The sequence below is a fragment of the Pezoporus wallicus genome, unplaced genomic scaffold (assembly GCF_028554395.1).
Source record: "Pezoporus wallicus isolate ANWC-B61680 ecotype Strahan unplaced genomic scaffold, APGP_CSIRO_Pwel_v1 contig_6382, whole genome shotgun sequence".
In the NCBI taxonomy this organism is placed as follows: Eukaryota; Metazoa; Chordata; class Aves; order Psittaciformes; family Psittacidae; genus Pezoporus; species Pezoporus wallicus.
Genome location: NW_026638015.1, coordinates 1,651,049 through 1,667,964, shown reverse-complemented (window position 1 = coordinate 1,667,964; position 16,916 = coordinate 1,651,049). Strand labels below are relative to the sequence as shown.

At 47.7% G+C, this 16,916-nt stretch overlaps 1 protein-coding gene across 5 annotated transcripts in view; it reads left to right on the top strand.

The window, feature by feature from the left end:
• PRDM11 (PR/SET domain 11) overlaps nucleotides 1-16,540 on the top strand; it is a 47,843-nt gene extending 31,303 nt beyond the window's left edge. For 2 of the 5 annotated variants that reach the window (XM_057408714.1, XM_057408712.1), the window contains exons 6-8: nucleotides 6,847-7,034; nucleotides 10,121-10,771; nucleotides 11,602-16,540. In XM_057408714.1, the coding sequence (XP_057264697.1) occupies nucleotides 6,847-7,034; nucleotides 10,121-10,771; nucleotides 11,602-13,766 (3,004 nt within the window). In that variant the 3' untranslated portion in view covers nucleotides 13,767-16,540. Of the gene's footprint in view, nucleotides 1-6,846; nucleotides 7,035-7,385; nucleotides 9,377-10,120; nucleotides 11,056-11,601 lie in introns of those variants that run through there. The other 3 variants (XM_057408716.1, XM_057408715.1, XM_057408717.1) reach the window with 3 other exon arrangements.
• The last annotated feature ends 376 nt before the right edge of the window (nucleotides 16,541-16,916 follow it).

Here is a 16,916-nt window from a genome sequence, read left to right as displayed (position 1 = left end):
GCTGGTGCAGGAGCCAACCAGCCTTCCACGCCCTCCTTTCTCCACACTCCTTCCTCCTCGGAGCAGTCAGAAGCCACCAGCCAAAGGCAGGAGCTGCACTGTCCATCCCCACAAACCACCTCGTCCTGCAGAGCCCCGCGCTCCCACACAAAGAGCCCTCCCCTCTCCAGCTTCGACCGCCAGCTTCTCCATTCCCACATGCAGCAAACGGAGCTGTTCAGGCAGTTCTGCCAGGAGCTGGTGGCTGTTCACAGGGACATGGCAGACAGCATGCATGTCATCGCTCAGAGCACGGCTGACCTCACCAGCCAGGTTGGCCAGTTGTGTCAGACCCTATCAGAAATCCGTGATGGGGTCCAGGCTTTCCATAGGATGCAGGATCCTAGTGTTGTGCAGCGCTCTCCTCCTCAAGCAGCTTGCTCAAAACAGCCCCCTGAGCCCAGTGCAGGGTCTAACCAAAACACCCCAAAACAGACCCCTCCTGCACGGGTTACTAGGTCACGGAAGAGAAAACACCATCTTTAGTCTGATATAACATAAAGAAGGGTGCCCCTTCCTTGAGCTGCTGCATGCTCATGTGGCCTCTCCATCTGTATCAGTACTCTGCAGGGAAGGTCAGCAGCTACCCCAACCAGTCCATCCCCCTGCTAGCTAACAGCAGTATGAATTGTGGCAGCTGAATAGTAGGGCTGGCCCTCTGCAATGGCAAAGAGGAATCCTAAATCTTATAGAGCTTGGAATGTAGGACATCATTCTATTCATAGGTAATAGTTTTCGCTGGGCTCCCCATGCTTTGAATTCTCTTTAAACTAAGCAATGCAATAGGAATCATTGTCTTGATCTCTTCTTGTGCCTGTGAAATGTTATTTACTGAGACAGTGTATTCCAGAGCAAGTGTATTTAAAAGCAACCAACAAATTTGCCCTACCACTGCCTTCCCATCATCTTCCTGCAAATTATTATATGTAGTGTGCAGAGTCACATCCTTATGGCTCTAGAGACTCTTACTGTCATTATTACCAGCACGAATGGGTAATCCAGGGCTTACTGTGATTTAGGCATAGGTTTGGGGAGAGGGATGTAAAGCAAAGCTTGTGCAGGGAAGGCAGGGAGGCACAATGCTGAGGCCAGAAGGGCAGGTCTGAGCACTGTGTGGTTTTAGGCTGCTCAGAAGAGCTGCTATGGCATGTGCCTGGATCCTGCAGTGGCACAGGCGCTTACATCAGAGAGTTTAGCCTTTGTCTGCTCCAGTCTAAAACCCCTACCTGCAGTTATTCATAATGTGACAGCATTTAAAGGTAATGGTACCATATTATTTCCTTGCATGTTACAAGCTTTGGTTTTGAACCAGCTCTCCCTCCCCAGAATGTGAGAGACTGCACAGAAACAAGGAAGGATGTAGGGCCTTCTTCTGACCTTGGGAACAGGTTGGTCTGTATCGCTGTAATTCTGTCAACTTCAGTACAGTTACTTTGCACTTACTCAGTGTTACTTAGGGTGGGATCTGTACTTTGTTCTCCTCTCATGAAGAGTTTACAAGCTAAATTCACAGCTGCATAGGTGAAAGTCTTAGATGTGCCGGTTTTGTACTGCTTGCTTTCCCAATACATCTGCAAGGAAGAACTGTGTTACAACATTAGAATTGCTTTAGTGCTGCATGAGGTTCCCATGTACAGCCCCAGTTCTGAAACTAGGCTTGAATAATGCCATGTCAGGTGGTGAGAGTGTGGCACCTTTTTATGTGATCTCTGTCTTCTCTTTGATTTGCACATCTGCACCTTCCATCCCTGCAAACCAAAAATGGACTATTAGTTGATCCTATTCTGTTCTATTCCCATGATATGCTCTAGCAGGGAAAAGCTCCAAGCTAGCACAGTTAACACGCTGCTGCTCTCCAGGCTGTCCTATTGTATGTGGTGGGTTGCAGGCAATGTGAATGCTCATCCTCAGTGTCATGTCTGGGCTACAGACTAGGCCAAAAGGTTGTATAAACGTCAGCAGGTATTGAACATAGGCAGTGCAGGGTATCAGAAGGATGGCTTTATGCGGTCTTGAAGGATCTTCTTGAATCTCTCTGGGTTGTCTGTCAGAAGTATAGTGCACTAGCTTCTCTGCTGGGAAGTTCAATGGATGTCTGCTGTGTCAGGCATTCCTGCTTGTCCTATTTTAGTTGTTCTATAATACTGATTCAAGTAATTTATTTTTAGTGGTGTGGTAAAAGGTTTGCTCAAGGAAGCAGACGTCTGGCAAGAAGAAAAACCTGCTTTCCGAGGTATGACCTGTGCTGGTTTCATGCAGAGGACATTCCTCATAGTGCTGGTGCCAGACCAGGGCAGTACTTGCTCACCTTCCTCAGAGGATGTAGTTTTACTTCTGTTATAACATGTATTCTCTAAAGTCACAGTCTCCCTTCAGCTGAAGGGAAGATTGGGAAAGGTGGTAGAAATGGATCTAATTTATGAATCACAACTGAAATAAAAACCATGATATATTTTAAAGGTTGAGTCCATAGAGTGCTGCTGCTATATATTAAAAGTAGTATTTTATATTTTTATAATACCTGGTCCCTGCTGATGTTCTCCTGTGGATGCACTGTGATAGGATAAGCTCCTTGCATGTTGTCCAGGGGGATCCCTTCCAGGAACCCTCAGGTCTGCAGAGGAGGAGGCTCCCATAGGTGCTGGGCACTGGAGGGAGCTGGTGGTGTTGCTGCCATCAGTTTGCCCACACAGACACGTTCAGACAGAGTTTCCTGGTGCAGGATGTGCAGCCTTCCATCCAAACACCCAAAGGCTGGGCTCTGGTCAGGAGAAAGGACCTTGTGCTGTGAACTGCCTGATGTCTTCCCCCAGTTTCCTCTGTGGACTATTACAGATTGGCCCAGCTCCGGGGAGGTATCTCCTGCCCTGTGTAGACCCCTTGATGGAGTGGCTTGTATGTACTGGCTTGCAAAGGATGCTTCCTCCTGCACCCATCATGTTACCTGACTATTGAAGTAAGTGCCTGTGTCAAAGCAAACTGCTGTGCTCAACCCCAGTATCTCCATGTCTTGTACATGCTGAAAAAGAATTATTTCTTTCAAAGTATTTTTGTTAAGAATGCAATAAATATATAACACTTTTAACACAGCTGCTGAGTCGTTTGTTTCTCTCCTATAACATCTGCCTGAGCTGGTCATAAGCCTGTTACACATGCTGGGGTCTCCTGGAGGTGCTGGGGTAGGGTTTGTGGGTATGGCACCTCATGGTATCTGCCTGGCCTTGTGGCAGCTCTCATGTGGCATCTCCTGCCCTGCCTCTGCTTTGGGAAAGGCCAGTGAATGGCGTTTTCCCTGTGGTGCTCAGCCATGGCAGAGCATCAGCGGAGCACCACCAGAGCCAAGCCAGAGGGTGAGCAACACAGGGGCATGGGGTAGGCATGGGGAGGAGTTGGGTGGGCAGGAGCCTGAGCTTCCTCATTACCTTGGTGTTTTCCTGGGCATGCTCACTGGGCCATCCCAAAACCTGGCAATTGGGTGTCCTGAGTGTGCTGCTGGCTGGAGAGGCTATGGGAAAGGTGGCCCTGAACAGGAAGGCGCTGTGTTTCCAATAGCCATGGAGTTGATCTAAGCCCCAGTAGCAGCAAATGAGTCATTAATGGTCTCCATTGGTGCAGTGGCTGGTCCTCAGTAGCCTGGGCAAGAATCTGTGGTGTTCTTGAGCCTGGCTGAGGGACTGAGCAAGACATGAAGTGTCCTATTTGTAGCTGTTGGCTGTGCTTCCTGCAGGAGCAGGAGCAGCTATGGATGGCTGGGTCTGTTCCATCAGTGATCCTGATCCCACTCCTCCTCCAGGGATCATGCTCCAAGGGAAACTCGCTGCACAAGCAGAGCCATGCCTGTCTGCATGCAGTACTTGCGTCCTGGGCATCTAAACTAAGGGAGCCGTCCTGCCTCCATGCAGCTTGAGTGTTTGGCATCAGGAGGGGGCTGGCTGCTTTCCAGCCTTCACAAGAAGGTTGCTGATGGTGTGAGCATTGCGGTCTCGGGAGGATGTGTCAGTGAAGGCAGGTCCTGTGCTCTGCCCTCAGCAGCAGTTTGTGTCCCTGCCTTGCCAAGCAGGCTGCTCCTTAATGTTGTGACTTCCTCCATCCTCAGCCCATGGTGTGCAGACCTTAGGCCAGCAGGCGAGTTTGGGTTTAATGCAGTCCTTTATAACCCGTGTCATTTGTGCCTCTGTGGTCACCAGAGCAGCACTGGTTTCATTTATGCGGATGATCTCATCCCTCTTTATGTTACCTCAGGGAAGTATCACAGTTGTAAAGCTTCCTCTCAAGGAGTGTAAAGCAGTTACCAGCTGCCATATGCAGTCAAGAAACATGTTTGTGACTGGATTATTCCACTACTCTCTGCTAAGGGCTTCCTACATACCTCCTGGTGAAAGCAGCAGCGCTCTCCTCCCAGCTTCCCGATGCTCCAGGATGGTCTAGAGCTGAAGGATGCAGCAGCAAAGCTGAAGGACACTGCTCAGGCAGAAACCTGGAGGCACAAAGAGAGCAGGGAACAGGAAAAGCATGCTCATTGTCAATCAAGTACTTCATCGTTAAAGTGAGCCCTGATGGGAGCAGTTACAGTTAACCATGCTCTCCCTTTCCCATGCAGAGTTGTGTTTTAGAGGATTCTGTACATCTCATTGTCACATGTGCTTTGATGGGGATGCACCAGGCCATCCTGCCCCTGCCCATTGAATTCAGTGCCACTGACTGTGGGAATGTAAGCCTTGAATATTGCACTAAGGAGCTGTGAGGGACCTCAGGGTGATAAGTGTTCAAGGCCAAGTTGGACAGAGCCTTGGGCGACATGGTCTAGTGTGAGGCATCCCTGCCTGTGGCAGGGGGTTGGAACTGGATGATCTTAAGGTCCTTTTAGCCTAAGCCATTCTATGATTTGATTCTACGATAAATCTATGCAGGTGACCAGACTTCTTTGCAGGGGCACCTTCATCTTGTCATTGCTCTGTTTGGGCAGTGGGATGCAGGGCAGATGCAGGGTCTCTCTCGCTGGTAGAAGCATCCTGGCATTTTGCTTGGACTGGGGAGAGCATCCTCTAGGATCTCCTGTGCTGTGGGGCACCAGGCTGACCACAACAAGTTGCTGCATCTCAAGGGTTGTATTGTCAGGCATCTCTGAATGCCTGATGCACCTTTGTAGTGATGGCTAACACTCAGAAGTGACAGCCCAGCAGTGCTAGCTGTGTGCTCTTGCAGGACCTCCTTCTCACCACGCTGCTCCATGCCTCCTTTCCTTCTCAGACACACATAAGCCGGTGGTTTAAAAGTGCCTTTTGTGCTCAGAAGTAAAACAAGGGTTAACCAAAGCCAATGTTGGGCTAATTTTGGCAGTGCCAGAGCCTGCTGCTTGGATAATGACTGAAGATTGCGGAGCATCCTGCGTCGTTCACATTAGGAAAAATACAACTGATTGCAGGCACATGCACCGTTGCTGACCATTAAAACCAGAACTGCCAGAGCTTTGAGTGGTCTGAGACACTGCAGACTTGTTTTGGGTGTTCTGTGGGAAGCTTCACCATGTTTGTGACCTTACGTGTTTGTGGGCTCGTGTGCAGGTGGGCTTGTGTCTTCTGTGTGTGCGTGCACATGGCTGGAGAAGGGGAGAGCATTTGGATTTCTTAAGCCAAAGACATCCCTGTGAGCTATAAGAGAATGTTTGGTCAAGGACTCGTAGCAGCAGATGTCAGAGGAGCCATGTGCCACTCGCCTTCATTAATGTTACTGCAGCAGGAAGTATATAATGCATGTGTAATAATAATAGAGTAATAGCGGCAAATGGAATAAGAGAAGAAAAAGCTTTTAGCTGTGAACTGTTCAGATCTGCTTGTATGTGCAATGATGGGGCCTCCTGGTTCTGGGTGGGTGTTAGGAGCTCGTGTTGGTGGCAGCTGGAACCAGTCTTACCAAGCCTTTTTAATGTTCTCTTAACAGGAACACAAGGAGTCTGAGAGCAAATGATGTGATCCTAGCTATAGATCTGTCTTAGCAAGTGAACAGAAGGCCAGTTGCTTGGAGTGGGGATTAATACATTTCTGCTGAGCTGAAATCTAGCTGGTTTAAATCAGGAAGATAAATCCCATGCCCAGAAGGCAGTCTTCCTGTCAGCACTACAAAGAGATGCCCAGTGTAGTGCTGTGGTTTCCACTTGCAGGACTGATTGTACTCTTATGTCCCACCCTGCTGAATGCCCAAGTGCAAAACCTTCCAGTTCTGGCATGTCCTTGGTTTCCTTTTGGACAACTCGTGAATACCCCCGTGCACATTAAGTGTCCATGTTTCTGTCCTGAGTATCTCAATTCTGCTTGTCCAAGAGGAGAGAAGCAAGGAAATCTGGTATCTACTAAAAAGAGAGATGGTGTTTTGGGAAAAGAGACTGGCTGAGGAAAACTGCCATATTCCAGATGTTCCTGAGGACAAGGGAGGAGTCCATGGGGTGTGAAGTGGTAGTGAGGAGTCAAGAAGTCCTTGTTTCCATCACCAGGCAAAGATATTTCTGCCTGTAAGATTCTGTGTCACCCTCACTGGCAGATGCTCCTTCAGGTTGGATGGACATTGTTGTTATCCCTTCCCCAGCAGAAATGGATCCATTGGCTTAGTGTTCCCTGGGTGTTTGTGCTTGTTGTCCTGTATCTGGCAATTTGCACACCATTACTTATTATTCCATGCTTTCCAGTGTGGCTGTGTTGATGGCTCTCTATGAAGGTCATTCTGGCTCCATCATGGTTGTCATTTTGGTGCAAGGGAAGGGCACAGGGGAGAGCTTTGTGCTTCACACCTGCCTTGTCACCTTGCTTCCAGGTACGTGATCATCTCCCGGGAGGAGAGGGAGCAGAACCTGATGGCCTTCCAGCACAGCGAGAGGATTTACTTCCGTGCCTGCCGTGACATCTGCCCTGGGGAGAAGCTGCGGGTCTGGTACAGTGAGGATTACATGAAGAGGTTGCACTGTATGTCCCAGGAGACCATCAACAGGAACCTCACAAGCGGTGAGTCCTTCCCTTTCCACCCTTTTCCCTGCATCCCCTTGGGCTGAGACACTTGTTGGACCACGTGTGATGGGTGAAATAGGTAATGCACAGGCTAGGTGAGGAGAGCTGTGTTTCTAGACACAGAGCACCTCTAGGCAAGAGTCACCAGTTGTGCATGGCATGGACGGATGGGTGGATGTATGGGTGGATGAATGGATGGATGGATGGATGGATGGATGGATGGATGGATGGATAGGTGTACAAGAAGAATCAGATAACCACTGTCATGGACATCATGAACGAGATTTGTGCTACGTTGTGTCATGTCATGTGTTATGTTGTGTCATGTCATATGTGTGCAAGAGCCTGAAGCAAAGCCCAGGGATCACAGAGCATCTCTAACACAAGACTTTCCAGCCTGAAGATTGCCAGGCTGAAGATCCTACAGACAGCATTAGTTTTTCCCTCTGAACATGCTGCTTCCTCTGGCTTCTTGAGTAGCCTGTCTGGGGGGGCTCCATCTGGTTTTGTGTGCATAAGAAAGAGAGATATCCTCGGTGTGTTTGTATGTCCATTTTCCTCGCTTAATTTATCTCCTCTTTCTTCAGAGAGATAATTTGGGATCAGCGCGACATCAGCTAGAGACTCCTTAGTCTCACAACCTTAGAGTGCGTGTACAACATACAGGAGGCTTTGTTCTTGTCACACTGATTCCTCCCTGGATAAAAATTGTTCTTATCTTAAGGAGTAGCCATTCTGGAACAAACCCAGCGGTCCTTTAGGTCAGTGTAATGTCAGCAATATAGGAAGCTTTAGAGGAAGGCAAAAACTCTTAATGCATCTCTCCATTTATATAGTGCTGATACCTGAACTTAATTAAGGGCATTTCTTTCCAGGCCTGCCCACAGAATGGCAGGGCCTCAGAGGAGCAGCCACACTAAATATAACTTTCTAATTAAGATTTCCATGTATATTATTACACAGCTGCTGTTGCTGCCTTGACTTGGTAAAAGGTGTCTCCTCTTTAATCATGGAGTGGACAACGTGTCCTGACAAAGCTGGTTATCCTCTCTCACCTTAGAGTCATTATGCACTTGCAGTGTCACATCTTGATGACTATACTTGGGCAATTCCCACTTCTGAAGTAATGTTGATGTGAATGTGGTTTTCTATGTTAATGGACATGACTGAGTGATTAGGTCCAGCCTGCAGTGATTTGGCTGCACAACATGCACGCGTTAGTGGTCCAGATGGCTTAGTGCTTAGAATGGCAGAGAAGGACCATGCCCTTGGAGCAGCTGCTCTGGATGGGCACCAAGGCTCCTGCCCTGCCACACAGACATGCCTTTGGTCATGGTTTGTCATGGTGTCGTGGTTTGAAATGGTCACTCACAGCCTGCTCTGTGCTACAAGTGCAGTGAAGATCTGCTCACCAGGACCCGCCATACCACACACTCGGGTAGAAACCTACATGGCCATGCAGAACATTCTAGGAGCATCCTGCGGCATGTTGGGCTCAGCCTGCATTCCAAAAAGCAGCACAGGGATGTTGTTAAACAGAGCATCACTTGGGCCATTGCTAGACTTGCAAGAGACATCACCAACTCAGCCAGAAGGGCACTGGGAGGTGGTCAGCGAGCAGCACCAAAACCTCTCGAGTCACTTTCTATTGAACAGACTTCAGATCCCCTGCAGATGAGCCCTGTGCATGAAGTGGCACACTTTAAACTCATAGGGTTTTGTTTCTGTTGGCAGTTTCTGACCTGCCCCACCAATGGAGTTGAGAACAGTAATGTGAGGTAACATCTTGTGATTTATATCTTTTCCATGGGGCTGAACCACTTGGGTGGTTGGGGGAAAAAAATCACTGGGGAAGAAGAACCCATTCTCTAAACCCCTATCTCTGCCAGCCGTTGTTTTAGTCTGTAACAGGGGAAATACCAAGACTCAAATACCAGTACTCAAGGCTCAAAAGCTTTGCCCATAGAAATCATTATCAGTGTGTTGAAAATGAGATCTGTTGTTACAGATTCACTCCAGAAGAGGCTGGGGTTGCCAGCCAGCATTCAAACCCAGTGCAAAATCCCTGCCTTTCGGCCCAGCCTTTTTTATAGTGCCTTACTCTAACTGTTTCAAGTCTTGCATCTTTTCTGCATTCATAGCATTGCTCTCCTTAGAGAGGGAATGGTAGCTTTTGCTCCGTAACAATTATGAAAGCATGAATACACTTTAAAAGCAAACAAAACCAAAAATCAGCATAAAGCAGCGTCTTGTTTGGGAAGCCATCAATGCTTGAAGTTATTTACAAGATAGAAGAATGATGGAAATTGAGGCAAACCTATCGTCTTTTGAATTTCCAGGTAAGGAAATCTGGCTATTCCATTTATTTTAAGCAATTAATAATTTGTATGAGGTTGCTTTTATTTTATTTTCATTTTATCACTGAATGGCCACGCTCTTAGACTCCACTGATGCCCCATCCTTGGAGGGCATTCACCCATTGTAGCTCAGTTGACAATGAGTACCTTTGGGGTTTAAGAGTGCAGGTTGTTTTTTACTCCTTTACCTTTGCATTTCTGGAGCAGCCTCCAAACTGAATGAGAGTAAAGGGGCTTGCAAACTTTGTGCCATGGTTGTCATGAAATGGTCCAAATCTCTCGCTGCACCGCTGTACACTTGATACCTTTTACCAAGTCAAAACAGGCATAGGTCTTCCAGCCAGCCAAAATAGTGCTTGGGCTCTGAGTGTTAGGTTCCACTGCGATCAGTCATTCACCTCGTAGTCCTCTTCCAGCTCAGGTTGGTTACACCTTTAGGTTAAACGAGCTGCCTGTAGTTGCTCTTCTCTTTAAAGTGTGTGGGTTCTACTCTGCTGTGGCTACCCAAAACTGTCTCTGTTTTTGCAGACGTGCCCATTAGCAGGGCTCCTTCCTCTCGCAAGCCTTGGTTTCCACTGGGTTGTGTCAGTTCCCTGGTTTGGAACACAACGTGCAGACCTGCAGGGATTCAGCCTGCCTTTTTGTTCTATTTTCTGTTTGAGTTTTAGATTGAGGGATGTTGCTGGGTTCCCAGTGATAATCCCCACCCCTCGTTTTCCTTTCTAGGAGACAAAAGGTTACAGAGGGAAAAGCTGGAAAAGAACATGGAGAACCAAGAGGACGCGAGGGGGCCACTCCAGCTCGCCACCTTAAAGCAAGGGAAGAGCCCTTACAAGCGCAGCTGTGAGGAGGGGGAATCCCACCCCCAAACAAAGAAGAAAAAGATTGACCTCATCTTCAAAGATGTCCTGGAGGCTTCTTTGGAGTCCGCCAAATTCGAAGAGAACCAGTTAGTAACAAGTACACCACTTGCCATCAGAAAAGCATCTAAATACCAGGCTGAAGACATCTTTGAGCGGTGTGGCAGTGCCATGCAGCATGGCTCCCTGGGCCTCAGCAGAAACCTGAGCGAGGGGGAATGGAAGGTCCCTCATGGTTCCTCTTTCAGCTCCGCCAAAGAGATGGGAATCCTTGACGATGAGGAAGAAGAGCCTTTGTCACTCAAAGCAGACAGCCCAACGGAGCTGTCACTGGCCTCTGCACAAGGCAACTCCCATGAAATCCCCACCACCTCCTTCTGCCCCAACTGCATCCGTCTGAAGAAGAAGATCCGGGAGCTGCAGGCTGAGTTAGACATGCTGAGATCTGGGAAGTTACCCGAGCCACCCGTGTTACCGCCCCAGGTACCCGAGCTCCAAGAATTCTCAGACCCCACAGGTAAGCCTTGCCGAGTAACAGCGTTCTCCAAACCCTGCCTAAGGAGAGTAGTGAGATGCCTGTGTGCTGTGTACCCATCTAAAGCGTTTTTGCCCTGAATATTCAGGTGAACACGTTGGTTCCATGGAAGGTTTGCTGTCAGGTTTTGTGACCGGGTGGGCCAGGAGCTGATGCTGTGGGCACAGTGGAAAACACTGTCTTGGGAAAGACTCTGTATGACAACTTGCTCTTTGTTGCCATTGTAATTGATAATGCACTGCCAATAAAAAAGACATTCCATTGCAGACAGTTTGTTTGCTGTATTTTTGATGCCTTCTCTTCCAGCGGAAGCCCCTCTGCAGTGCCTCAAGGGCTACCAAACAAGTCTGAATGACTGTGGTAACAGTGAAATGTGCGCTCTTTGTGTATGAAATGATGTCCTGCTGTGCCCTTTGTTGGAAAGCCATCTCTGTTTCTCCAACCTTAACACAACCATGTGTCCCTTTCTGAAGATACATTTCATTTCCTTCAGGAATGTGTTGTTGAGCAGCCGGGAACCTTCACCAAAGGGAATATGTGGGTCATAGCATGTATTGTGTAAGTGGCCAGGATGTAGTATTCTTTCTTGCTGTCCATTGTGGCACGGTGCAGACGAATTTCCTATGCAGAAAGATTGATTTGTTTTCCCTTCAAAGCCATGATTCAAATTCTACCTGTAGTGCACTGTTGGGGCAGGAGAGGGCGGGTTGCGGCCACCTCATCAGGCAGTGCTCTGCTGTCACCAGTAGGATACTTCTCTAGCTCAGCAACTTTGTAAATACCTTTCCTATTTGTTTTTGTTCTTGTTACAGCTTCAGAAAGCATCATCTCTGTTCCCACCATCATGGAGGACGATGACCAAGAGGTAGATTCTGCTGATGAATCAGTTTCCAATGACATGATTGCTGCTACAGATGAGCCTTCCAAGATGTCTTCTGCGACGGGCCGAAGGATACGGCGGTTCAAGCAAGAGTGGCTTAAAAAGTTCTGGTTTCTGCGGTACTCCCCGACACTGAATGAAATGTGGTGCCACGTCTGCAGGCAGTACACAGTGCAATCCTCTCGGACTTCAGCCTTCATCATTGGCTCAAAGCAGTTCAAGATACACACAATAAAGCTTCACAGCCAGAGCAACCTCCACAAGAAGTGCCTGCAGCTTTACAAGCTCAGGATGCACCCAGAGAAGACAGAAGAGATGTGCCGGAACATGACCCTCCTCTTCAACACAGCCTACCACTTGGCCCTGGAGGGCAGGCCCTACTATGACTTTCGGCCTCTGGCAGAACTGCTGAGGAAGTGTGAGCTCAAGGTGGTGGATCAATACATGAACGAGGGAGACTGCCAAATCTTAATCCATCACATCGCCCGGGCTCTTCGAGAGGACCTTGTTGAACGCATCCGACAGTCTCCCTTCCTTAGCATCATCCTAGATGGGCAGAGTGATGACTTGCTTGCAGATACCGTGGCAGTTTATGTGCAGTACACAAGCAGCGATGGGCCTCCGGCAACAGAATTCCTGTCTCTTCAGGAACTGGGCTTTTCTACAACAGACAGTTACCTCCAAGCATTAGACAGGGCTTTTTCCAGTCTCGGAATACAATTGCAGGATGAGAAGCCAACTATTGGCTTGGGAGTCGATGGTGCTAACATTACTGCCAGCCTGAGAGCCAACTTGTTCATGACAATCAGAAAGACCTTGCCCTGGCTTCTCTGCCTGCCCTTTATGGTACATAGGCCCCACTTGGAAATTTTGGATGCAATCAGTGGGAAGGAACTGCCGTGCCTGGAGGAGCTGGAAAACAATCTGAAGCAGTTGCTCAGTTTCTATCGTTACTCTCCCCGACTCATGTGTGAGTTGAGGGTCACTGCAGCCACTCTGTGTGAGGAGACCGAGTTCTTGGGGGACATTAGAGCAGTGAAGTGGATCATCGGGGAGCAGAATGTGCTCAATGCTCTAATCAAGGATTACCTTGAGGTTGTGGCCCATCTCAAAGATGTCAGTGGCCAGACCCAAAGAGCAGATGCTTCTGCCATTGCCTTGGCCCTTCTGCAGTTTCTGATGGACTACCAGTCGATTAAACTTATATACTTCCTACTGGATGTGATTGCTGTGCTTTCACGCCTCGCCTACGTCTTCCAAGGGGAATACCTTCTTGTGTCACAGGTGGATGATAAGATAGAGGAAGCCATCCAAGAAATCAGCCGTCTTGCAGACTCACCTGGGGAATACTTGCAGGAGTTTGAGGAAAACTTCCGTGAAAGCTTTAATGGCATTGCTGTGAAAAACCTCCGGGTGGCTGAAGCCAAATTCCAGTCAATCCGAGAAAAGATCTGCCAGAAGACCCAGGTGATCCTAGCCCAAAGGTTTGATTCCCGTAGCCGGACATTTGTGAAGGCCTGTCAGGTATTTGACCTTGCAACGTGGCCCAGAAGCACTGATGAGCTCATGAGCTATGGGAAGGAGGATATGGTACAGATATTTGAACACCTGGAGACGGTCCCATCCTTTTCCAGAGAGGCTTGCCGAGAGGGGATGGACACCCGCGGGAGTCTGCTGATGGAGTGGCGAGAACTCAAGGTGGATTATTATACCAAAAATGGTTTTAAAGACTTGCTCAGTCACATTTGTAAATACAAACAGAGATTCCCCCTCCTCAATAAAATAGTTCAGATCCTCAAAGTCCTTCCCACCTCATCGGCCTGCTGTGAGAAGGGGCGCGCTGCCCTGCAGAGAGTGCGCAAAAACAACCGCTCCCGGCTCACTCTGGAGCAGCTCAGTGATCTTTTGACCATTGCCGTTAACGGGCCACCCATTGCCAACTTCGATTGCAAAAGGGCACTAGATAGTTGGTTTGAGGAGAAGTCGGGCAATAGCTACGCTCTGTCAGCTGAAATGCTGAGCAGGATGTCGTCCCTTGATCAGAAGCCGATGTTGCAGAGCATGGACCACGGCTCTGAGTTTTACCCCGATATTTAGGAAGGAATGCCTCAGATCAGAAAGCTGTTGAATAATTTTTTTAATCTATACTCTAAACTTTGATATATTATATAAAATATATATATATTATCTATATTAAGGAGAAACCCACACTGAAAGTTTTAAAGTTTAAGACGATGTGCGTCTGATAGAAGCTAAGCAGAGTTTTAAAGATTGAGACAATGTTTAGACTTTTACTGGTGTCTCCAACCATGGCAGCTGCAGTGTAGGTGGCAACATTTCATTCTTTAGAAGCATGTGCTGGGGCCATACTCTACATGTTCAAACCTAACTCTCTATAAGCTACACAACGGGTCTTTGTCAGCCTCATCCTCCCGGCAGTTTCTTTTGTATGTGTGTTGTTGTTGGGTTGTTTTTTTGTGTTGTTTTGTTTTGGGGTTGGTTGTTGGGGTTTTTTATCCTCCTCAGTTTGAATCTCTGCCTCTCTTTCCGTTGTTCAGTCTGGTTATTGAGCCATTTGAGCCTTATGTTGACAACCCTTTGTTCTGATTCCTGACAGAGTATCCCGTGCTTTTCTGTTGTCCCCAGTTCTCCAGCTCCATCCAGTTCTCTTAGCTGAGTGGGAGATATCTTCACTCACAGAGATTACTGGCAGGAGGGAGAGGCTGGGGGTGTGATTTTGGGTTTTTCTTCTGATTTAGCAACAAAACTGTGATGCCTCTTTCTCAGTCTCCTTCCTTTTGGGCTGTAGAGTAATACTTGGCTTTCAGCTCCTTTTCTGATTACAGTAGTACCAGTCTATCATGCATATATTCTAACACAATGTCATGTGCAGACTATAAAATAGCAAATTAGAGAAGGCAGGGGGAAATTTTTTGCATTTATATTTTTATATTGTAGGAGATAAATATATATATATATATATATACAACTGTTCATTCGAAAACCAGGGCTGCTGTGGAAGCTAGACAGCCAATGAGTCAAGAGCCATCCATGGGCTTTGAGATTCAAAGGCTTAAAAAGTATATTCTAATTTACATTATTTATACTATGTCTTTATAATCCTATATTGTTGTGGGGGGTTTTGTTCTGTTTCCTTTTGTTTTCTTTTGGAATGACTGAAAGAAAAACCTGCTGCGCTTTGGTGGCAGGAGCTATCAATGCAAGATTATCTTGGATTATATTCATGTGATGATGTTCTACAAAGGTTCACGTATTCTCTTGTGACCAAGGTAACATGTTCCACAGCACAGCAGAACTGATGACAGCAGGAAGAAGGGATTGCTCTGCTTTTTCCTGTGAAATACTTCTTCCTTTCTTGAAGGGATGCAAAGCCCAGCTGAAATGTGAATGGGGGACTTGCACCTTCCATCACATAGAGATTGTTCTGTGGGCTTGGGGTTCTTCTTTGTTTTATTCTTTTACAGTAAACGAGCTCCAGGTATTCACACAATATCACTTCAGGTTAGAAAAGCAAAAAAAAAAAAAAAAAAAGAGAAAAAAAGATAAAAACTAACCAAAAAAAAACAACCCCACACAAACAAAAAGGTGCAAAAACTCCACAGATGCTAGTGCCTTGCCCTGCTGATGTGGCATGGACAGCACCAACCTGACCAGATCATCATGGGGGTGAGAACATGTTGTCCAGAAGGTGTCCGACACGTTCTCACTCCCCAGAGGGATGAGCTTTGTGCCAAGCTGTGTTGTTTGGAAACATGATGGTGGTATCAGCAACACTGAACCTTTCCTTTCTCCTGTTACCCCCCTGCCCTTGGTCTTGGTGCTAAGATATCTCTAGAACCGTTGCTGCTAGTTGATAGCTTTTCATTTATATAAATATATATATATATATAAAATATTATTTTATTTTTTAAACTTTTTTGTTTGTTTTCAATGGAGATGTAGCATGTTTGGAACCGATCTCTCTCGGAGTCACTTTCACTGCCAGGGTTCACGCACTGTCTTCCCCGGAAAACACGCACTTCTACCTAGGTCTTGCTCACCTCCTGCTAAACCCCTTTGCCCCCAGCAGAACCACACAGCCAGCACTGGGCAGAGATGTGTGGCCAAGCCACTGTGGACTGGATCAGCTTTCAGATCCCATGGGAACAGCTAGACTGGTGTTGGTCAGAGCTTTGGAAGCGTTTTCCCTCTATCCCTGTGGGACTGAGCCTACCCAAAGCACTAGTGGTGGCCAGTCTTTGTGTCCTGACTCTGCCTCCTTTGCTGTAAAATGGGGCCAGATGGTCCAAGGGGTGTAGAGCAGACCCCACCTACCTTCCGTAGCACTTACTCCCTGTCCCCTCTGCCTTACCTCAGATGGCAACGTCGGGAGCTAGGTCAGGGCATTGCGCCGTTGCAGAGCAGGGGCATCGATGCGCAACACATAGCAAGCAAAATAATAGGTGTTGTTTGCATTTTCTTCCCAATAAATGATGTGATCAAATTGACCCGTTCGTCTACAGGAGTAAAAATTAAACCCTCTGCAGCTGGGCAGGCTTGGGCTGTTGTTTGACTGATGGTAAAATAGGGATCTCTCCACACAAGGTGCTTCAGCTCTGCTCAGGGTGCTGCTCCTTGGTAGGGAGGAGGCAGGCTCCCTCCTTAGCTAACATTTTGGAGATGTAAAAAGAAAGATGGAATTGCTGCTCCGTTAGTCTCTGACCTGGAGATGGGCAAGGTGAATGTAGATGCTGGAGACAAGAAGTGATTGGATGCACCAGAGAGGAATAGGGAGGCTGGAGAGAGTCTTCCTTGTCGAGCAGCAGAAGAAACAAGTAGCAAAGATAGTTGATGCAAGCTGTGTTGGCTGTCAGAGGGGCTGTAAAGACAGTTTTCCCTTCTCCCTTTTTCTTCCATTTTCTCTTTGTTCAACTCCACAGCTCTTTGCAGGGGGAAATAATCACCTGCCTTGCTGTGCCAGGAGAGGTTTGGATTGGATATTAGGACAAATTCCTTCCCCAGAGGGTGCTCAGGCATTGGAACAGGCTGCCCAGGGCAGGGCTGGAGTCACCGTCCCTGCAAGTGTTCACACACCGTGGAGATGAGGCCTCAGTGCCATGGGTTAGTGGTGGCCTTGGCAGTGCTGGGGAACAGTTGGACTGGATGAGCTTAAAGGTCTTTTCCAACCCGATGGATTCTATGATGCTGTTTGCAGCAGTGGAAGCTTGTGGGCACGTGGGCCCACCA